This window comes from Lepidothrix coronata, unplaced genomic scaffold (genome assembly GCF_001604755.1).
Source record: "Lepidothrix coronata isolate B3197 unplaced genomic scaffold, Lepidothrix_coronata-1.0 Scaffold58, whole genome shotgun sequence".
Lineage (NCBI taxonomy): Eukaryota > Metazoa > Chordata > Aves > Passeriformes > Pipridae > Lepidothrix > Lepidothrix coronata.
The window spans coordinates 3,792,156-3,816,060 of record NW_016690238.1 but is presented as its reverse complement, the minus strand read 5'-3'; the positions used below and the strand labels follow the sequence as shown (position 1 = coordinate 3,816,060).

Sequence of the window (23,905 nt, the reverse complement as noted above, 5' to 3'; positions counted from 1 at the left end):
CACCATAAAATGTTACTCTTCAAGAAGAAACAAGAGAAACCAAAGAAAAAGCATAAAAATTTATTATCTGATCTTGTCTTTAAACACCTTTATTCAAACAGTAAGTAACGCTCCCCATAGCACACAACTGCTGCTCTTTAAATAATTTCAAACACTTCAACAAGATGACCTTTATGTGTTTGTTTATGTGAGATAAAAATGCTGGAATATGCAATGTGCTTAGCTGTAAGATTGCGCTCCTAAATTTCATGTACAGTCAGTAATAAGTTATTTCTCGTGGCACTCAAAAGCTTGGTTTGGACAGTAAACAGTTTTCTTGGGGATGGAAGGGGAAGAATCTAAAACATTCTATGCTGAAACTGTCTGCATCTGCCTTTTTTAAAGGAGAAAACACACATTATAAGAGTTTATTTATTTAAAATCACAACTGTGGTGGTGCTGCTACTGAATGTAAGATGGCTCTAAGGGAGAAGTTCAGATTGTGGTGTTCAGCAGCCTTCAGACCTGCAGTTATTTTAGGAATAAGCCTGTGCTCTGTCACTTCCTCTGTGTGTGTTAAGTACAAGCATTTCAGATGCTCACTTTAAATGTCCAGTTCCAGAGGAATTCTGTATGCACTGGGGCTGGGCTGGCTCCACCCTTTTCTTCCTGAAGTCAATGACATTCCACATTGTCTTCAGTGGAAACAGGGTCAGGTTTATGCTTCTCACCTTCAGAAATGTATACTGAGACTCAAGTATCTAGCTTATAAGGTCTGAAAAGATAATTTAGATTATTCTCTAGGAACTAAATTACTGAAGTCAGAGAACTAAATCAGCAAAACCATCTACTGTTTAATTGCAGCTGTAATATAAACTGTAAAATCAATCAGGATTTATGATTAAATGACAAGTCTGCTTAAAAGCAGCAGCAACTGCATCTCCACATCATTCATACACACACTATAAATAAGAGCAGGACAATAAGACATGATGCTTCTCTCATTTCAGTGACAGTCAGGGCTGGCCTCCACAGCAGATTTGTGAGGCTGGGTGATGTCTGGAAGGGGAGCTGTTCCTCTAGCAGTAGTGTTTTTTCAGCACTGAGTTCCTGGGTTTGAACTCCATTAATAATCCTTGTGGCTCCCACTGCATTTACACTTCCCTCTTCCTCCTTTCCAGCTCCACTGGTGAATGTTCTTGCATCATTTGCTGTGCTTCTAAAAACTGTATCAGCTGAACAACCCAGTTCACACTCTTATCTCAAATACAGTTTGCCCTTTATCTTGTTTATATTCACGATGCTGAAACCAATACCCTGATTTAGCAGGGAAGAGTTCTTGTAGCTTGATGAGAGTGTTCAGATTGGAACACCTGTGGGACAACCTGTGCTAAACAAACCATAAAACTGGAGTTTAGGATTAACTGTAAAATCAATTAAAACACCCAGACTCAGTGAGCAGCAGACATGAAAGGAATGTGGTGAGGAATTCAGCTCAGGGGTATTCGCTGATCATATCTCCCTGGAAAACAAGGGAATGAGGGCTACACAAGACTTTTGGCTGGTACCTGGTTTTAGTACTCTCCTGAGGCTTATCATTAGCCAAGAACAAGAGACCACCAATCCAAAGTAAATCAGTGCTGTGAATGAAAAGGGGCAGAGCAGGGCATCACATTTTGGAGAGATCTTCTTCCTCCTTGTACATGCCTGGTTTGTAGATGACTCCTCTGTTGTCTTGCCCTTCCTTTTTGCAGCTAAAATAAAACAAATGTATTAAAGAACTGTAATGTCAGTGAAGGAAAAGCACCATTAGTTACTTAAGATGGTCCATTATGCATGAGATTATTTTTCTCTGTACCGGTGCAAATGTCACCGTAGCTTGTTGTTGCAAACATTTCAGGAGAACACATTCTGTGTGTGGAGTCAATGCAGGATGCAAAGGGATCAGGTTGTAGGAAAGTTTGTAATCTTAGATTTTTTTTCCCAGGATTTGGTTTTGTTGGCAAACAGTGGCTAAATGATCTTTTAACAATACATATTTCTTCCCCTAAAATGATGTAAACTTTGGGAGAGGTTTTTCTAAAATTCCATTCTCTTCGTTTCCCTCACTGTTCTAGGAAATATTCCGGGGTTTGTGTCCTCCCTGATTCTCACACACAATTCTCTATTTCCTGGCCTTGCATCTTTTAAGGGTTTACTTGAGCTCTGCTCCAGCAATTATTATTTTGTGGAAAAACAACTGTATATGTTTGCTTTTCACAAAACCCAACCACTCCTACAATGGCAGAACGGTGGCCACTCTGGCACAGAGGTTGCAGCACGGAGAGACCTTTCAGCCAAATAAACATATTTTGCTGGCAATAAAACAGAATTGCTTTGGAGTGTATGATACAGGGGAAATAATGTCTACAGTGACAAAAACAAATCAAAGTTTGTAGGAAGAGATCATGTCTTATAAAAGATCAGACATTACTTAGACTCACTTTGTGTCAGAGGAAAAATTTGGTTTGGCTTCTTTTTTTGGGATGTGACAGGCAGACATCTTACCTTCTCTTCTTCAGGAGCCACAAGGCTACTGCAAGGATGGTGAGGACTGCCAGGATGCAGGCTATCACAGCAGAAACCACAAAACCTAGCAAGGGAGGGAAAGCATCCAGAACTGTCAATATCCTTGACTTGAGAGGAGAAGGTTAGTGCCTAAGGTGTCATAACATTTGCATTCTGCAGCTTTCCTGCAGCCTGTTTTGTGATTATGGAGTGGATAACTTTGCACAGATGTGCCCTGGAAGGTCCTGCTCCCACAGCTGCATCCACAGCTCACCGTGCTGGGAACTCAGACACACACTGGAGTCACAGCCCCAACATGCACAGGCAGAGAGGTCAGAAAATCTTGATTTTTTTGCTATAATGTATAAGAGATCATAAGCAGAACTAAAGAAGTAAACCCAGGCAAGTTAGGCTGTTAAATTCAAAGCCTTTTGTTTTTTCAAGGCAGAACACCCCTGAGTGTGGAGAGCTGAAAAGTGATCTGCTTTGCTGTTGAGAATATTACTTAAAGGCACTGAAGAAGGTAAGAATGAATTCAGGATAGTGGTATGAAGATCTGAGTGTTCCCTTGTTTGCATAGAGATGTTAAGCGTTATAATTATAATTCTATATTTGCTAGTGACCTTCATATACGTATTTTGGCAATAAAGTATTTTTATTTATTTTGGCCTCCCCAAAGATCCTGAAGGTGAGCTCTCTTAACTGTATTTTCTTAATTCATTGTTTTTTACATTTTATCCAACGACTATTTCTCTCTAAGCAACATCAGAACTCTTTCAAGCTGACATGGAGTTGAAGGAGAGCTATTTTACAAAAAGGGAGTTTTGTTATAGTAAAGGTGCATCAAATGGACAAGAAAATACAACACCAAATAGATAACTGTAGAAAAAAGAGCTTGTACTTTGAAGAGGAAGGTTAGGGAGCATTTCTGTCTGATGAGACAATCTTCTTACAAAATTTGCTTGGATAGAATTCCAGTATGGTACCAGAACCAAAACTAGACACCAGTTCCCACTGAGCTCATGGGCAGTGGAAGGTCTGAACATCATAACAAATTCCAGCTGAATGTGAAGCTGATTTCATTGGAATAGATTGCTGACAGCCAGAATACATTATGAACATATGTGAGTTTTGCTGCATAATCCTTCAAGATTAGAGACCTTTTGAAATGTATTCTTGTTAAGAGTGAGCATGAATTTAGATATTAATTATTGGCATCAAAAATGTGGATGACTGAAGACTTCAGTCATTTGCAATTTTGATGCCAAACACAGGCCAGTGGCCTCGTCTTGTGGCCTCTGTGCTCAGGTGGAGGTGGCAGCCTTGGCACTGAAAGGGCAGAAAAGCTGCTCTGAACACCTGCTTAGTTGGGCTCTAGGTGTGCTCAATGGGATTTCTTTCACAAATTTCTGGGGTTGCCTGGCCCAAGCCATGATCCCTTTATGGCTTTTCCTTCCCTTCTCCTCAGGTGTGCTCTGTCCCTACCCGTGGTTCAGCTGCATCAGGCTGGGCACTTCCAGCCCCCAACCAGCTGGACTGAACTGTGCTTTGATGGCAACGTTTTTTTTCTTCTTTTTCTTTGTCTTTCCTTTTTTGCCCTTTAGGTGAGGGGCTGCACCTGTGAGGGAGCCTTTGTGACTGTGGTGAGAGGAATGTGAGATTACAGGGGCCATGAATACCTTTTCTGAAATGGGTTGAACATTTTTTCTATGGTTCACTGATAGAGTCAATGAGCTTCTGTAATTAAATGTTGTTGGTCTGAATGGAGTTTCTATTCAAGGAGCACTGAGCAGCCTCTTTCATAGCCATAAAGACCAGTTCTTGGGTAAGAACAGCAGGATGGGCAATAAGCCACACCATTTAACTCTGCTAAGTCATGCCAGCTTTAAAGAGACATTGAAAATGTTTCTGTAGCTGGTGTCACCTCTGCATGGGAGCCAAATAATGTGGCTTAGCAGAGGGGGAGCCAAATGTTATTATTGGGTTTGGCACTGGTTCACAGCAACAATTTTGAGAAAGTCACATCTGGGTCAGATTTCCCCCCACGGATGGAAATAATGCTTATGCTATTTCTGTGAAGTGTTTGGAGATTCCTGGATGAAAATGCAGTGTCTGATTTTCAGTTACTGGAATCATGGATTGTAACTCTCTACCTTCTACTTTTAAGTACTGTGATTTACAGAAAGAATGTAAGTCAATGCTGAAAAGTGAACTTAAAGAACAGATGGATAAGTGCATTTCTCATTTCTGACTGACCAGTCTGACTCAGAAAATCACTAGCTCTTGGGTGTGGTTAGGAATCAACAACATATCCCTGCCAAGTCCACCAGGTACTGAATTTTGATAAATTTTGATAAATTGATAAATTTTGATAAATTTAAATAATTACTAATTATGTGCATTAATTCCAGAGAAGGCACTCAAAAGAAACTTCATGGTAGTTCCTCTCACAGGAAGCTTTAGAAAGATTTTAAAATGTTGCTGTGAGAACTGAAATGGTCCCCAGCCACAGGAGGACTTGTGAAATTGTCTCTGGGTTTTATCTCAAAGATGGAGATTTGCTTCAAGTAAGGGCCAAACGCTGCTGATGCCCCACACTGCTCTGGCTGGGAGTTTGGTGCAGCTGAACTGACAGGAGATCAGCCACCTCTGGGTGACAAGGCTAAAGCATCGCTGATTGCAGAGAAATGTTTTGCAGGGGTGGTTTTTTTGGCTGATCTCTGATTTTCACTCTTCTTTATAGCTTTACATCAGGAGAGATCTGTTATGAAATGGTCTGTCTGCAGGGGGGAATGGCAAGAACAGTTACTGCAGTGTGTCTGCAGGGAACTGTCCCTGCAGTGCCTGCTGTGTGACATTTCTGAATATACACAACTCCTGTGCTTTCTGTTCTTTCATCTAAACGGTGCAGAAACTGGCAGGCGAAGGTGAAATGATGTCCTAACACATTTTATTAATTTGAAAGTTTACTGCTTGGCCAATCTTTTTTGTGCTGTCTCCTTTTTCTTTTAGAAATCTTTTAGTCTCCATTTCAAACAGTAGAGGGGCTTGCCTAGACTCCTCTGCCCTCAGTGTATGTGCCACCTTCACAGACACCTGAGGGTATTTGTTTCCAAAGAATTTGGAACAATACATTTTGCACAAACAATATGCTCCAATGCCTTCCTGTGGGCACAGCTCAGCTCCTCACCACAGATGCAGACTTTTGTGCAAACTCCCCACCAAACCTATGCATTGCCATTGTGTAACCCTGCATAATTAAGCTTTTAAATCAGTTTTTCCTCATAAGATGACCTTTTTTTTTTTTATTTGTAACACTGGATCACACAATCCAGTGTTATGAATTATTTTTATTTGTCAAGTTTGAACTCCTCAAGGACCTCCTCTGATTCTGTGTGATTTCCCCAAAACAGTGTCCCTGAAAGGCAGAGTTGTGATTCCCTTTAAGTGTGTGGTCTGCTTAAAACCAAGCCTGACACTGCTGAGAACCAGCAAACATCACTGGTGAGGCAAGGCCAGCTTAAGGTGTTCAGTGTTTGCAGTGACAGCAAATACTTCTGCTAAGCATCAGAAGGCCAAATGTGTTTTTCTTCTTTTACCTCCTTGCCTTTGATCAGAAGGGTTGCAGGTCTTGCCTGACACCCCCTGTGGAAAAAACAATTCTTATGTACTCTGTGAGTACCTTATTCTTGTACAGCTGCCCATGCAACAGTGCAGTAAGAGAAGAAAAGGGAACAAAGGGATCTGCTGGAAAATGAGATTGCTGTATTTCTGCAGTGGTACAGGTGCAACAGCACTGCCACCTCAGTATTTCAAGTGTCCCCAAAGGACTGGACACTGTTCCTTTGCACAGAAGCATTCACACAACTTACCTTCACGGAAGGAGATGAAAACCAGTCTCTCGTGAAATTCCTGAACGTTCCTGAAGTTATCCACCATTTCCAGGGGCTCTGGGTCGTCACTCTCCGTGCAGTACATGGCTGTTTCCAGGGCCAGGAGCTAGAAAGGGAAGCACCCTGTTCAGCTCCCAGGATCCAGAGAAAGCAGTGCCAGGGTGTGATCACTGGGAGTGTGTTTGAAATCAAAGGGAAGGGGATAATTAAGTGATACTTAGGTCTTATGGGGCCTGTGAGCCCAAATACAGAACACTGTAAAGAGTGAGGCATCTCCAAATGTGTACCTGTGTTTTGTTTACATCCTGATAACACTAATCCTGCTTAGTGATTATCTGCCAGGAAAACTGGAGGGGAGGAAACATGGTGGCCTTTTCCAGCATGTTCCCCCTAGCACAGTCTAACTCCTAAGCAGTATTAAAAGCTACTTTATGAAAGAACTCTTTACTCTGCTAAAGACACGATCTGACAGAGTGGACAAAGGTAAGAATGGATTTTCATAACGAGGAGCATGCAGAGACTTTGATAATAACATTTTCCCCTGTGTCTATAATTAGGTGAATCAGAAGACAGTGATTGTGAGTTTATTATAGTTTGTGTAAGTGGCCACCTAAGAACAAAAGAAGTTAATTAGATGAGCACAAAAAATATCAGTTGGGAGAAACACTAGGGATTCAAGATTGACAAATAACACATCACATGCTTTTTAGAAACTTAACATCTACCCAACCTGTCATACCTAATCAGGATTGCAGTAGCACTAAAATGCTTAGTGAGTAGTATTTAGACATGGAGTGTGAACAAAGTAATCTGCAAGTAACTCATGGAAAGTCTTTACGCAGGGAATAAGGACACAGTGAAAACAGAAATTAATCTCACTTGACTGTGATGTTTTCAAGCTGATACTGTACCAATGGCTATGCTGTTGTCTGTCATTTATTTATTCTGGTCAACTGAAAACATGCTAACTCCAAACAGAACAAGGTATTGATTTATGTCACTTCTGCGCTGTTCTTCCCACTTGAAGGCTTTTAGCAGTGGCTCTCTTTCAGTTTTACAGGAAGATAAGAGCAATCCAGGAAATGAGAATATGCTTTTACTGTTCTGACCCCAACCAGGGAAACATGTGCTCTATTGAAACTTGCCTGCTCCTGTGAAATTGTAACGGGGTGTCTGAAAACTGTCCAGAGAACGCTGGGGTAGCAGGGAGGAGTTGTCAGGGATCCTTCATAGCGATAAAACTCATCCAGCCTGGCAGGGAGCAGTTCTCGAACGTTGAAACCAGGCACTTGGACCTTCTGATCTAAAAAGGGGATTCATGTGAAATCCTGCATCATTCCTATACATGCAGTGCACCAGTGAAGTGAATTTGCTTTTCAGTAAGTAGATGTTTTCGGTGTCCTATCACTAGGATAGGAAAAATACCTTTTAGCAGAGATAGTCCCAGTTTAATAAGGAACACAGCTTTTTAGGGTTTCTATGTACAAATCTTGCCTTAGATATCAAATACGAATCCTGTAAGATAAACTGAAGGCCAGATTAACTAAAAGCCACCATGTGCAAGAAATAAGGCCCAGCCAGGAACACGTGGTGCTTGGCAGCCATACACTCCTCCAGAAATGCACTGCATTTGGAGGTCTCCCAGTTTGTGACAGGTTTGTCTGAGATCTCTGGGCTGTTTCTTCAGCCAGTTCAATCCCCCTCAGGGTGGCATCTGATACCCTCAGCCATTCTCAGTGTGGTGCAGCCACTCACCCTTGTACTTCACGTTCCGGAAGTGCCTGAAGATCTTTTCATAGGAGGGGTTGAAGGGTCCGATCTGAAAGGATCACACTGTTAAACAGCTGTGCAGCCCACTGCAGTCTGGGTGTGAGTCTGTGCTCCTCTGGCTGTACTGGATGGCCTGTCACAAGGCAAGTGTCCCCACTGTCCAGAGATTCATGTACCAGAGTGGCATAAGGGATTTTATAACTCAAAACTCTAACACTGTCCTCAGAGCACAGTTATGCTCCCACTGAGAGCTGTCAGAGCTGCCTTGTCAGGATGCTGCCTTAACAGCAGTGTAGACTTTGGTGTGCCCTTGAAAGCCCCTGTTGCTCTTGCCTGTTCAAAGTGCTGAGCAAAAGGAGAGAAACCATTTCCTCTGAGAACCTTGCAGGCATAAGTTCTCAACTGACAGGCTTCTCAGATCATCTGCTGCTTTCTCATCAAAGCCACAGTTTTCCACCCACGAGCATTTTTCAGTCTGCTGCTCCTCTCAGTCCAGGAAGATAAAGAATGACACCATTGGGTACCACTGGCAAGGGCTATAACTCAACTATCAACAAAGACCATCTTTTTCAACTGCTAACAGCAGCTTTTCTGTCTGATAATCAGTGTCTTTTTTCATGAATTCTTCAGGGTTGGTGCTTAGCAACTCCTCTGACAACCAGACATAGTAAACTGGTGTCCTTAGATCAACTGCAATAGCCACCAGCTGGCTGAAAGTTTTTCAAAGATCTAATCTCCATTGTTCCCTAATTTGATTTTTAAATATCATTGCTTGGAAATAACCAGATACCAGTATTATTCCCTAGCAAAATATACAATACTCTGAAACTTTTCACAGCTGCAACTTCCAAATTAACTGAAATGTAACACAAAATTACTGTCAAAATCTTAGAGCTGCTAGGAAGTGAGCTGGGATTGCATTAATGAGAGCTTTGTCTGCTAACTAGAACATTTTCACTTTTTTGATGGAAATGTGAAAGCCTGGAGGTTTGGTTTTCTATGCTGCAGAAAATCCTCACATTTAAAAATTACAGTTATCTCATTGAGGAGTTTTAATCCTCAAGAAAAGGGAGACATATACACACAAGGTGCTAAAATAAAACCTGTTTATGATCATTATTATCTTTGTATGTGGGCTTTAGAGAGGAAAATTGGAAAGTTTTCCTTCTATCCTGTTAAAAAGGTCACTGAATTTACTTCTTTACTGTAAACTGTGATTCAAAGAATCTGGGAAGAGAGCAGCATGAAGACTGTCGTTAAATCCCAATTACATGTGGTGGTCAAAGGCAGGGCTGTGCCTGCCTGTGCCTCTGCTGGGTCAAAACTGCCCCAGGCTCCAGCAGTTCTGAGGAAGTGAGCTGGGAATTCACTGTTGCCTCCTGTTTGATAAACCCTACCAATCATCAGTTTGTAAACGAATGCAAAAATGGATTTAACATAGCTGAAGTTAATTTACTGAAAACCATGAGACAATATTTAGAATTCCTCTTTTCTCAGAGTGTGTTCCTGTTTTGGTATGTGCTGCTGGAATCTGACTTTTTATGGGTGAGAGGGGAAAGGAAAAACCTTTATTCAGCCACTGTATTGTTAAATGATCTGGATAATCTTGTACCTTGATGACTTAATGATTGAAAGCATATTCTAAACAACAACAAACCCCCAAAGGATCCTACCTCGAGGAGAACAGCCAGAACTGCCAGTCCATCCTCTTTGTCCATTGCTGCTGTTACATCTGGATATTTCTCAGAGTTGTAATGCACAATATGCAGCTACAAAGAAGGGGATACTTTGTTAGAGTAACGTGTGGGTCGTGCTCACATTTCTGTTTCACAGCTAAAAAGGACCAACTCAGCCACCTCAGGATAAGACAATACAAGGGGGTCCTTTAGTGATTTCTGGGGGTAAGATCCTTTTAGAGAAATCAAAAGGTCCTGGGAGTCCCACCTCCAGCCCTGCTGTAGCCAAGTTACACACACCCCACAACCCTCATAATGAAGGGGGGAAGAGGATCAGTGACTTCAGCTTCAAAGCATCTTGACTGTAGTACTAGTAAATTTTTCTGGAAAAAATCCCACCTTAACCCTTCAATATTTAGAACACAAAACTCAGTGTTAAATAGAGAAGAAATGGATTCCTAAAGTGCTGTTATGCAAACAAATTATTCTGACTGACTTTAATAATTTTGAGGTAAATATCTGATTGGCACTTCCTATCAAAATCTATTCCCAAATCCATCATTTAAGATTAGAAAAGGTAGCAAATAGTTCTTCGCTGGATAGAAGGTGAGCAAAGGTAAATAGAGCAGCAGTGCCATGCAGCTAAAAGATATACCTGGTTTACAGAGAAGAACCAAGGTATCAAATATCTTGAAATGACTCAAGTGACCTTGTTCCAGCTCTGAGTTTGGAGCCCAAGTTCTAACTCCCTGACTTAGTGACAGTACATCAGAGTCCACCTTTTTTTGCCCAATCTGTTTTTTAGTATACACCCAAATCTTAGCAGCCTTTTACAGCCTTATCCCCAGGACACAGATCCCACTTGGAAGCAGTGGGACCTGCCCACCCTTCTTTGCTCTTTCCCTGGCCTGAGCTTGTCTTACCTCTGCTGCAAAATGCTTCCCACCCACGGTGTGCTCCGAGCCTTCGGACTTGTTGCGGTTCCCCCAGTGCAGGTGGAGTTGAGATGCAGTGTATTCAAAAGGGAGGTTCCTGATGGACATGGTAGGTGACAGGTACATTTTCACTGCAAGCAGACCAAACCCAGATGGGAGCAGATGATACCACAGCTCTCAAGAACAGGGCAAATAAAAATACTCTAAGTATCTTATGTAGGGAGCATGAACAAAGCAGGTTCTTAACTCAGACCCATCTCAGTCTGGGGGGGAGATAAACACTTCAGTGCTCTTTAGCCCTTTCTAGGTCAATCAGGAGAATTTAGAACATATCCTTTTTCTGCTTTCTTAAATGAAGGAATTGAGTGTGAGAATTGTTGCTAATGGAAATCTTTCTTCTCCCTGAAGAACGCAAATTTATCTCAGACTTACTGAAGAGACAATTAGTGATATGTTGCAGCAAAACTTAGGTTCGTGTGCCTTCTTTCAATCCCCTCATAATGATTGAAAATGTCTTAGTAAATTAAGACTTATCAGGGTATTTTTTATCTCCTGTTACATTGAACTCCTCTGCTTCTTAATCTTTTTTTAGGAGCACATGGTAAAACCAAATAAACTTCTCCCTCTCCTCATTGCTTCCAAAACCCAGAACATTGATGTCAAGCAGCAAGATAACCCCAGGCCTTAAGAACTAGCATTTCCTCTCTTGACTGGATGGAGATCTTGGCATGCATTACCCTCCCTTCTGCTCACTAATACTCTCCAGTGGGGATGACAAGCCGGGTTTGGGTTTTTTTTGGTGTAGGAATTCTTAACTCAGGAGAAAGTTCTCAGTTGTTCACTTGAGACTTTTGGTACTCCATAAAGCAACAGTTTATGTCAAGAACAGATTGATTTCTTTATTACTTTCTGGTGTGAATATAATTTGTTTCTGGAGTGTGCCAGACATGTTTTTCAGGGTAAACAGGGCTCAAAACCTTAGTGAAGGAACAGCTGCAAGCCTACGGTCCTAAAAAGCTTGTTCTGAGCTCTGCTGTTTTTGATCTGGCTGAAGTAGGTGATTGTATCTGGATGAGCTGGCTGGTGAAGCACAATAATTATATGTAGGAATGACTGACAGACAATACTAAGCGTCCTACTGGTTTCCTCTCTGGCTGAAAGAGAAGGCAGCAGCAGATTGAGTAATGATCACTCCAACAGAGTCTAATTTTTTATTACTCAGAGCAATCAGTTTGTACCTAAGTGAGGTTTCTGGAGTACGTTGCATCTCCCCTGCTTTCTAGGAGGGCACTGACCTTAGAAGTGAATTCCCATTTTTATTGAGGGGCAACACGTTTTTGTCTTGGCTTTCATTAGGAAGTAGTCAAACTCTGTTTTAGGGGTGAGATGTGACAATGACAGGTGACAAAGGCTCTACAAGGAATTTGCCTGTACCTGAGTGACTATTGTGTGAGGGACAGACTCCCTGTGATGTTCTTTTGCCTCCTGGCACCATTAAAGCCCACGATGACAATGTTTCCTTCTCTGCCTGTCACTCACATCAGCCCAAAGCATTCAACTGTGACCAAGAAGGGACCAAGAAGGACTTTTAGGAAAAGAAGGCTCACAGGGAAAAGGTGTTCCAGCCATTCCTAGTTTAAAGGAACCTGATTTTGATGGAGGAATTGATTAAGAGGAAAACCAGGAATCATGTCCTAAGAGAAGAAGGGGCTTATGATGTTCAACAGAGCAGGTTTACCTCACTGAAAGAATGAGAGAAAAAGAGACTTTTGCATGTTGGTCAAACATGCCAGAGCAGAGCAGAGGCCATTTTATAACACAGGTTATTTTGATGCTTATAAAATAGAAAAGGATACAAAGAAGAAGGGCTTTATAACTGTTCTTATTCCTATGTCTTCAAATGTTTCAGGAAGGAATGAAAAATGGTGGAACTAACTGGTATTATATATTCTATCAATATAATAGATCTTTATAAGACTGCATCTTTTCTGCCTTTACCTACTGTAGTGACATTTTGTTTAAGTGCTGCAGTGGGGAGGGCATGCTTGTATGCTATTTCTAATTATTATTCTGTCTTCTTACTGGTCTTATGCTAGAGAGGTTTCTGTCTGAAATCAAAGGAACAGAATGGTGCTCCTAGCTCTTTTTTTTCCCTTCCCTCCCTGCCCATGTAATTCAGTTGAGCTGCTTTGATAGCCCAGGATGTCAGAGACCCATTACACTCATATTTTATCAATTTATCTCTTTTCAGCAGAATCACAAAGTCTGTTGCTGTTTCAGAGCACCACAACCAAAGTAGTAAGAAAAGCTCAGGAATTAACTCTGACATGCCTAGAGTTTATTTTAAAACTCCTTATTCAAAACTCAGCTTACTGGGCATGCATTTGTCCTTAGTACATTCCCAGGTTTCCCTAGCCTGTGCTGTAGATGTGAAGGCTTTATCATCACAGCTTATTTTCATCTGATAACCAAAGTAGTTCACCCATGAAGCAAAAAAACCCACGAGTTCCTGCAACTCCCAACTCCTGCTGTCACTGAGCTCCCTTACCTGAATGACCATTATTGGTCAGTGTAAAATGGTCAGTGGAGGACACGTTGTACCCTATGAATTCTAAAGGCAGGAGATTGGAATCATACTGGAGAATATCCTTGTGGAAGTCAATTGGAGATTGGAACACTCCTCCACAAAATGGGTATTTCTTTGGCCAGGCCTTCTCTCCATCAGGACCTGTGCAAATCAACAGAGACGCATTTGTCAAGCCTTAACACCAAATTTGGAAAGGAAGCCTTTTCTGAATTTTCAGGCAGTTTTTTTTTTTTAAATCTCAATTTTATCTTTCCATTGGATAGAAAATTGGAAAATTGTGCCACTGGATAGAAAAGGGCCAAATGCCAAAAAAAAAAAAATCTCACATTGAGACACTTCACTGCTTTCACTGCCCCTCAATTTTTTGACAGTCTCAGCTACTGCTGATGTTACACTCTTGGGGAGCTGCAGGGCTGGCAGCTCACAGGGTTAAACCTGCAGGAGCAGCACCATGGGCAGCCACAGTGCCCCTGAGCCTCCCTGATGGCATTGTCTCTACAGGGCCCATGAACGTTTGGATCTGTTGACAGTATTTGGATTATTTACTGACATGAATCACTTTTCCCTATGGAAGTAGCAGGCACAAGCCCAGAAAGGCAGCTATTCCAGCCTTCTGAAGAGGATTGCTGAAAGAAGTGACTTCATGTTGACAGAGTTCAGTGCACAGAAAGCCAGCCCCTCACAGACTTTCCCTCACTGTACAAACTGTCTGGCTCTATCCAGCAAGACTGCATAACCCACACTGAAAAGCTAACTTGCAAAAATGGAAGGTGCTATGATAATTTGACCTGCAATAACTTGCTCAAACTCTGATGAAACTTTTCTTCATCACAGTCTTTTGCCCGAGGTAGGATCTACAAAGAATAGATAATATCAAGAGAATTTTAATTGTGCCTTTGATTTAATTACACATTAATAGCCAGCAGCTGTTCACAAGCTGTAAACTGAGACTATTTGGATTTAAATACCAAAAGAAATACTTGCAACTTGTGTTCCTCCTTGTCTCTGAACATTAGTCATGATTCTTTCCAAGGCAGGAAGGTCTTTTGGGATCACCAGCCTAGTCTGGATAACACAGGACACTGAGCCTCCCTGCTTCAATGAGGCCACATCTTTCAGAAGGGAATAAACATCTACTCTTCTTTTAAGCTTTTCAGGTAAAAGATACTTCATTAGTGCTCTCCTCAGCAGCTTGATTTTCACTGTGAGCCTGTTGTCACCATGCTTTTGTTCCTCACTGACGTACTTATAACACAGAGGATATAGTTTCTTACTTCTCTTAAAATAAATCCCTTGAGCCTTTGGTTAGAAGGTTTCTTTTCCAAACCTATAATATTCCTTTTGGCTTCTTTGAAGATCAGGTCATCAGTGGCAAAGCAAGTTCAGATCTTTTCTGAAGGAAATTAGCAGCCAGGAGGATATTATTAGAGGCTCACTTTATTTACATGCAAGGCAGTTGCCAAGTATATGGATAGTGGAGGTGAACCTGACTTAAACAGTGTGTGTGACAGAGGCAAGTGCAATTCTGGTACTTAAAGACAGACTTACTTCATTGTCAAAGCTGTTTAAAGTTATTCAAGACACAGGTTAACACATGACATTGTTTACAGTGTGGATACTCAGACTCAGTCAGTGCTTTTCAGTATGAATAGGCCTTGATGTTGCTGCAGCTTAAATCTTTGACTCCAGTTTGCTGACAATCACAATAATTTCTCTCCTCTTAGATCCTAAAGTTACTGAAATTCCTTAAAAAAGCTAATAAATGTTATGCTGACATTATAGAAGACTGCATACTATCCTCTACCTATTTTTTGGCAAATAACAAATACATCCACAAGAGCATAAATTCCATATATACTCAAGAATATTTCCCAGGAAAATATACATCAGGATATCCCAGGAAATGATAGTTTCTTAGGTTGAAACTTGATGTGCAAGACAATGACACTGATATTTAACGTTTTTCAGGGAGCTAAGACTCCAACAGTGTCAGAAAAACTGGTGAGAAGCCCTTATTGTAAGAAGACTCAATCATTTAAAAAAGGTTTTTTAAGGCAGTGAGTTTGCAAGAAGACTTTAATATACTACATATCACAGGTTTGGAGACTTGATAATTAAATAGGTAATTGATGTATAAAACACAAGTCTAGTCCCAGCTAGTGAAAACCATGTCATGAAGTACAAATCATTTTTTCAGTACTATGTTTGGATAAACTGAATACCCTAAAGAGTTGGCAGCAGAAGATGGGAACTTCCACACCCACATCACCAGTTCAGAAGGAAAACTTTTGTGTTTTCTATAAAATGCTGTAGTTATCATAGTCTTTATGTACTTTGATCTTTACTAGCAGTTATCCTTTCCTTGGCATAACTCTGCAACTCACTCACAGGCCTTTAAGCTACAGCAGTTTTTGCTTGTTTCTCACTCCTGCTCAATTAAGAAAAACCCAACAAAACCAAACAAAAAACCTTTTTTGGTACAAAACCTGTTTTTATAGAAATTCTGCATTTTGTCACGTAGTCTTTCTAATTTCAGTGCCTCAAAACTCTTGTCTCAAAGAGCTGAGCTCACTGCAGCTTGGGTCTGCATATGTGAAATTGAGATTTCCATGGTAGATAAACCACACAGCTGGAAGGTATTTCTCAGCTAGGTCTGTTGAAAATGAATGATTGATTGTGAACCAGATTTTCCTTTTTCTGTGCCAGCACATTCAGATAAACTCACTGGAAATCACATTGTGTTTACAAAGGCTTTGTCTGATCACTATTGAATAAAGAACAGCATGTGGATGTATTAACATTGGCCTGTGTTACAAGTCCCAAAAGGTATTAACGTAAGAAGTATTGCAAAATTATCTTCATAATTAATTTTCTTCTTTTGTGAAAGACTCAGGCACTTCAGAAGGTGTTTGGTGCTCTGAGGATCCCATCAGCACTGTCAGCAGAGCAATAACTGTGCCATGGGCCTGTTCTACCCACTCAGCACTGTTTTTCAGCTGTTGGAGGGAGCAAATGAAGGCAGGGAGCTGTTGGTGTGAGTGGAAGTAGGACCCTCGTGCTACCACTGCTCCCAGTGCTGCCAGGAACGTTCCCTGGTGTAGGGAGTGCAGACTCAGGCTGCTCAAATCCAGCTTGTGGGTTGCCTTCTTCTATTTGATTTTCCAGGACCATGTTCCCCTGCCACACTGTAAACAGCCCTGAGCCTGGCTGTGCCCTCGTGGCTGTTTTATAAAAGCTGTCTGTAAATAAAGCAGCAATAATTCCCTGGACAGTCAGGCTGCCCAGTGAGCTGAGCAAACCACCCTCAGCACAGGGCTGCCTGTGCCCACTGTATCATCTCCTCTGACAGCTCTAGCTTTGCAGCCAGCCCCACAGCACCCCAGTGGGCTCTGCTCCCAGGATGTGCACGTGGCCTCATTTAAAACAAGGAGAAAATAGGCCTGTGAGACACCAGTGTTACCAGCAGACTTTTGCTCTGATGACCAATTAATATTCGTGTTGGGGGGAGGAATCACATGGTTTCCATTGCACTCAGAGCTCAGGCAGAGCTCAGTCCCACATTCTGGGCACGCTGAGCCAGGGTGTGGATACCCAGAGGGAAGCCTGTGAGGTAGAGGAATTGCCAAGAGCTGTAGCTGTCCCTGCTACTGCATTCAAGTGCTGGATGAGAAATCTGGGGTGTGTTTTAGTGTGTTCACCAAAGCTGGCATTTCCTAAGGGGAACTGGAGGGGTTTTAGCACAGGCTCTCAGCACCCCACTGAATTGGAGTATTTGGCAAGAGAAGAATGAAAGAGTGTGCAAGTACAATTAGCCTGCTGTCTGTTAACAACAGTTCTTGTGTCTATATTGCAGCATGAGGTTGTCTCCTCACATGCTAAAGCACATTTATAATTCTGTTGGCACTATTACTGCTAAAGCAGGTTAGTAATTGTTGGCACTATTACTTTGAACTTGTCTATAAAGCTGGTTTTCTGCATTGTAGCTGCTTGTCCACTCTGAAGGGATGACTCTGGTTCTCTGATTTCCTTCTGACCCACCTACATTACAGAAACAGAAAGCCAGAATCCAAAGAATTGAAGCCCAGCATCCACTTTTAGCAATTTTCTTCTGGGTCAGAGGACTTCTGGCCTGCACCTTCCAGCCACACAGCAACATTGCCAGCAGCTGTGTGCACATGCTGTCCTGAGCTATGGGGCATCAGAACAATTCCTTCAGTTCTTTAACTGAAAACACTTTTCTTACAATGTGCTTGATGTCTTTTGTCCATTTTACAGAAGGTGAAGCAGCCCATGAGTGAACACAGAGCCAACCTGAGTGAACACAGAGCCAACCCCACGAGGGCTGAGGGCTCGTGCCTCAGCTCACTGTTCTGTGGTGTTTACTTCAGCCACTTTTTTTTGGGATACATACAAGAGGAGTGAAAACAGGAAGAAATAGCATTACTGCAGCTTGGCTAAGGAAGAAGCAGAGAAGAGGTTTAGCCTTTTTATTTACTGTATCTCATGTAGTAGTTTCCATTATAGCCAAGACAAATGCTCATTTCTTTGGAAAGCTTGTGCTGAACAGATAAGGCCTGGTCACATGCTGTGTCATCTTGCTTTGCCACTGTGCCCTGAGCTGCTAACACTGTATCCACAATCAGCTTTACATATTCTCCTGCTCAACAAATCTACTCCTACTCCACCCTTATCTTACACCTTGACCCTCATCTTGACATCAGTCTGCACTGTCATTATAATTGCTTGATTTCCTTTCCCTTCCTATTGACTTATCTGTAGTGAAAGGCACTGCAAAGTGCTTCAGGGATGAAGATAAATGGTGGGAGGTTTAGGCTGCCATAAGGAACCAGATCAGTAGAAGAGTATGGAGAGGCTCTTCTCTGGCTTAGTGCAGTCTCTCTAATACCTGGTTTTCTCTGTGCAGATCAGTGTTCCACTTCTGCTTTTCTGTACTACCCTGTACAAGTTCAGTTGCAACTTTAATTTTTTGAAGTTGCTTTTATATATTTTCTTTTATATGTTTTTCTAGATATATTTTGAAATCAGTAGTTGAAGGAAAAAGATAATCTGTTTTGTGAACCTTCCCTCTATCCTCCAGCACACGTTAGAATATAGAAATCAGACTGCAGTATGGAAGAGCTTAACAGGAATTGATGAAGTTGGGCACTGAGAACAACACACTTGGAAATAAACACTGGCCCTCAAATTCCCAGAAAGGGAGAAGTAACTAATTGAAACAAGCACTGCTCTGGGATGGAAGGCAAAACTTCTACTTTGATGGTAAAAGAGCAAAAGTAGTCTTGTTTTCCTTACTACCCAGCAGGGTTAGGTTTGTCTGATGGCTGCTGTCAAGGTAGAAAACCCAGGCTTTTGTCAATGAAACTGTGTCAGACTCTTTCCCTGATGAGAGTGGGAAGTGTCTGTGTGTGCAGGGCAGTCAGGCAGTACCTATGCACACACAGCTGACAGTTCTCCCTCTGCTTACGTGAAGCCAGTCAGGTAAAGTGGAGCTCAGCCAAAGGGAGGGAGGAGTTCTGAGAGGCAGCTTCAGCCTCGGAGGTTCTGCCTTGGAACAGCACCAAAAGCTTAAGAACAAGCATTTTTTGGTGAGATTCCCAGTACTGCTACTTCTCTGGGGACATGTGGCATATAAAATGCTACTCTGAGTGAGGAAATACCTGGCTAGAGGATTTGACCAATTAAAAGAAAACATCTAGATAAATCTTCCTTCTGAGCAGCCACCAGGTCCTTCTGGGTCAGTAGCTCACAAAAAGGACTAGTTACCAATCAGTTCAATTAGTTACAAATTAACATTGCTTTCCTGAATATGATTTATTCTGCTTTGTCACTGCTGGGATTTTTGGGGACCCAAGTCTTCAGTAACATGATACAGGTGATTTGTGAACTCTGACTCAAAAATGAAGAGCCATGTGGGTATGGAGAGGAATGCTCTCTGCAGAACTAGGTTCAAATGTGCTGCTGGCCTGTGACTGGGGAGGAAACAGGGCTTTGGGGAACCTCTGCAGTTGTAGGGCCAACCTCAGTCTGCTGAAGTTCCTGTCACTCCACAAGGCAATTTAGAACTCAATAACTGGCTCTCAATCACCCAGATGTGAAACCTGATGGACTGAAGAACAGATTTCAAGACAACCGACCAGATCCAAACCTGAGTAAAGGTAGTGAACCCAGTAAATACCCACCAGAATACATTTGGCATGTTATCCTTAAAACACAGAAGTATGTATGAATTATACAAATTAGTACTTACCAATATAAGACCACTTTGACCCTGTTCAAAGACAAAGAAAACATTACTATGAATATTTGAAATTGATCTTACTCTGTAAAGAAACAAATTGCTACTTAAACCCATGTACTGCACTGTGCAATACTTTCATCTATTTTTCCAGCCCCAGCTGTTGAGCAAACCATAGACACTTCCAAAGATTAGGAACCTTTCTCGCCCAAATTCTAATCATAATTATCCCTGTGATCCTGCCCATAAACTGTTGTCAGTCTATCTTTTTTCTCTTTGGTGGAATATCCACAGACTTTGTATGTAGGTACATCCCTGATTTTCTCCTGGCTAGGAAGGTAAGGAATTTAAATGGGGTGTAGCTACAATGAACCCCTTCATGCCTAGTTGAGGAGCTTGAAAAACATCAGTGAATTGCCAGTTGCTACACTGGGAAATGATGGACAGTCATTTCTGTACAGCTCTGGGATTTGCCAACTGAAACAGGGATTAATAGATAGACTTTGAAGATACATGAACCCATGGAGCTCAGAGAATCCTGGGAGGGTGAATGAGTGTTAAAATGATCAATACTCACCCACTGCTTAAGGAACTGAACTTGGGATAGTGTCTCTACATGTCTTTGGAAATGTCTTGACTTATTAAATGCTCTTTTTAATTATTTTATTCCTAGTCCTGAAACCTGCAATCATACAGCTTGCTGTGTAATTAGAGGTGCTTGTCCTGGCAGACCTGAACAGTTCTGGTTATCAGGCTCATGCAGATCTTCATTCTTTGCAAATTTAATGTTGCTTCTGCTTAGAAAGCAGTCCTGAATCACAAGTCTTGCAAGCACCCAGTGTGCCTGTGAGTGTGTGCATGCAGGCAGGCAGATATTTACCCTCACAGGCACAATACATGGCTCTTGGCTGCATTTCTTGTGCTCTGAAATGCGGTCACAGATACAGCTCTCCTCCAAGGAATGTTGTGTGAAATGTTTGGGATTAATTTGGAGGGGAGCGAGAAACAGCTGCACTTGGCTCTTTTGTATTGATATTTTGTGTCAGCCTGGAACACTGAACTCTCTGCTTTCAGTTTGTTAGGACCAGAGTGCCTTGTTCTTTTACACTGGAATTTTCGAAGCTGTGTAATCATCCTGGCTGAAGACCTCAGGTTCTTCCTGTAGAAGAATTCATGCCCTGTCTTTGATTTCAAGATGGGAAACCTCATTTTCCTCTCGCCTTCACTCTGGAGGGGATTATCTCTTAGTGAGGTCTTTTGGGGGTTCCTTGTGTCTTCTGCTCAGAACATTCTGCAGGTAAAACTTGTATAAAGTCACCAACTGACTGGCAGCAGATTTTAGAAATATCCTCAGGGTTTGAAGCAGGGTTTGAAGAAATATTGGCTTAACTACAATAGCTACTCTGTTCATGCTCTTACTGACCACTGAAATGTGTATGGAATGTCAAAACTATGATTTTCATAATCTAGAATAACCTTAAAACAACCAAATATTTCAAATATTTTCAATATTACGGCCAGTTACACCACTTGACACAAAAATATATGAAAGCTTCAAGTCTTTTGCCAAGTGAAATATTCCTTAGCCTGTGAGCATTTTGATGACCTGCAGTTCACTACCATCATGACTTTACTGGTGAGCACAATCACAGCAGCTGAGGCACATTTATACTCCTTTCATCCAGCTTAGGTCAGGAGATGAAGAGGTGACCAGATGGCAGGATCTTCTTGATCTTGTCTGAATGATCATACAGAGCTGCCAACCTCAGGCTATGAGCAAGGTTATGATCCTTACTCTGGCTGATAATGAAATGAGGAGGAGGCAGATTGTCACACTGCCTCCCAAAATCAGAGGCTTAACATCTAGAGGGGACCAGTGAACAGCTCTGTGAGCACTCTCCTGCCTCTTTGTTGATGCTGGGATGAGTGTTGGTGAGTAGCACAGTTAATGCCCATGCATGGCAGAGGGGGTTCCTGGAGCCAGAGAATCTGCCCTTGATTCAACAGACAGGGAAAAAATACCTTACCAATGTCACTTGGGAACTGGGAAAGTGGGAATGGGTGTAGTTGTGATAATCTACTTGGGAAGATGTCAGAGATAGGCAGATACTGTAGCTCTTGCCATTCCTTGGTACTAATTCTAAGATAGGAGCTCTCCAGCATTCCCTTCAGGATGCAAGGTAAGATATCTTTTCAACACATCCTTTCAATTCCAAATCTTCCGTGTGGTCACAGAAAACACCCAGAAAGCATCGAGTTTATTCTCTTATTCTGGAAAGCACTTCTGCCCTTCAGGTGGGAGATTCTGCTGGAGAATATTGGCATTTTTCAGAGGATATATGAACAACAAAAGATGATAAAAGTTTTAATTCCACATCTTATTCTGCTCATATGAAAAATGGTAAAATGCTTGTCTTGGCAGAGCTCTGCATGGAGCCAACAGCTCTGGATCACGTTTGAACCTTCAGGATTTTGGTCCCATGAATATATGTGCTGAGCAAGTCCTCTCACACACCCCTTTATAATGATTCTCCCTGGTATCCTATAACAACACTGGGTGGATGATAATTAGCTTGAAAGGGGGAAAATTGATTGTAATCAGCTTGAATATATGAACATTCACTCCTAAAAAGAACTAATCCTATTTAAATATAAGAGAAAGAGGTCTAGTGTATGGGATGCTTCACAGGGATTGCCTTTTCCCCCCTCCAGTTTAAAAATAAACAGGGCAAAGGGAAAGCTGTGATGCCTCCACTAACTCTGAGTTTCTGCTTCGTTCTATGAGAAACAAAAGGATGTCAAAGCAAGGCATACTGAGCATGAAAGAACTCTATAATGCAAGCTAAACCAGAGGACAAATTTCTCTTTCCTGTACATGCCAGAATACCTGTACTGAGAAACTGAAATAAGGATACTGACTCCAAACAACCACAGACTGCAACAATATACAATCAACTTCGAGCATGGTATTAAAGTAGCACTAATTAAAAGAGGCCAGTTTTCTGCACACACAGAGCTGCCCTAAGTTACAATAAAACAGAAAGCTGAAAGACTTTACCGTTCACCGGCGCTTGCACTGAGAGTTGTATCTTTAGGAAGAAAGTCAGCACAGTAGCCACTGTGACTGCACTGAAGCTCTTGGCTGACATCTCAAGGAAAGACTTATAATATTCCAGCAGTTCACAGGCTTCTCTGCACTCTGAAGAAATTCCCCTGTAGACATGTGGCAAGTAGCAGAATGCACACATACAGAGCTTCTGCTAATGAGTTATTGCCCTCCTCTCCCCTTTTCACTCTTCTTGCTTTTAGGACTGCTTTTTATAAAGCTCCTGAGACTCAACCCAAAACAAATGATGTAATCAGACCTGCCTCTAGGTCACAACACCCTCAGAAAACTGATCATATCCCTCATTACCTCAGTTTTAGTGAGGTGCTCAGAGGGCAGACTCCAGCACTTAGAGAGGGAATTTAAACCTGGAACTTCACAAACCCTTTAGCAGAGACACAAATGCTTTAAAAAGCTGTCCTCTTATGGGCCATACCACAGCAGAGTCTTTCTAGCCTATTTGAGTGTCTCCCTCAGCTCCCAGGTTTGGATCAGCCTGGTGTAGCATAATGGCCCACTGTGAGGACTGGAGGGAGAGGAAGAGAAGTGAGGCTCTGTGTGGGACTGGTAATAACTCAGAGGGACCATGGACACTTCCCATGAAAACTGTCCAAGAAAGGGTATATATTAAAATCCCTGAAATTAGAACTCAATATTTTTCTTTATGAAAAGGTGGGTTCTCTTTTCTCTTTTCTTTTTGTTATCTGTGGATGTAGAAGTCTTTAGTAGTCCATAGGAAAACAACAGTTTGCTAATGGAATAGACAGTAGTTACTCTATGTTAAAAATAATAGTATTCCAAAGTGGTTGTTCTGAAATGTCTTTAAATCATTTCTATCTTATAAAAGAAAGGGATAATAAAAATGAAGTACAGTAACTTGCAGTTAAAGTAAAATTTCCTGATGATATACACAGTTAATTTCCATGTTTGCTCCTCAGTCTATTTAAACTTTTCTCATTTCATATGCTGTGTAAAAATAAGTGAATAAATAATCCTGGAAGAAGGAATTGTAACTCAGAACTCTCTAGCTCCAGGTGAAGGAGGGATTTTTTTTAAGCTGAAAGCTCTTGGAACCAGGAGAAGACATGAAGCAGGGAGGAGTGAAAATTCATGCAGAAACAGCCACAGAATCTAATGTTATGTTCAGGACATGGAG

At 41.7% G+C, this 23,905-nt stretch overlaps 1 protein-coding gene across 1 annotated transcript; it reads right to left on the bottom strand.

The window, feature by feature from the left end:
- Positions 1–73: 73 nt before the first annotated feature.
- Positions 74–22,922, bottom strand: CA12 (carbonic anhydrase 12). The gene is made up of 10 exons (XM_017816935.1): positions 22,702–22,922; positions 19,656–19,676; positions 13,349–13,528; positions 10,789–10,931; positions 9,863–9,958; positions 8,175–8,238; positions 7,565–7,722; positions 6,399–6,525; positions 2,527–2,611; positions 74–1,733 (listed from the first exon to the last, which is right to left on the bottom strand). The coding sequence occupies exons 1-10, from the start codon at positions 22,889–22,891 to the stop codon at positions 1,649–1,651; spliced, it is 1,149 nt and encodes a 382-aa protein (XP_017672424.1). The 5' UTR covers positions 22,892–22,922; the 3' UTR covers positions 74–1,648.
- Between the last annotated feature and the right edge of the window lie 983 nt (positions 22,923–23,905).

What these genes read in the sequence shown, in the direction of transcription:
- CA12 (XM_017816935.1), bottom strand. Translation starts at nt 22,891, where the DNA reads ATGTGTGCATTCTGCTACTTGCCACATGTCTACAGGGGAATTTCTTCA. An exon ending in TTACAATTTCACAGGAGCAG is followed by an intron (nt 6,526 to 7,564) that starts GCAAGTTTCAAT and finishes TTCCCTTTCTAG; the next exon opens with CTCCTGGCCCTGGAAACAGC. An exon ending in TTTCATCTCCTTCCGTGAAG is followed by an intron (nt 2,612 to 6,398) that starts GTAAGTTGTGTG and finishes CTCCCTTGCTAG; the next exon opens with GTTTTGTGGTTTCTGCTGTG.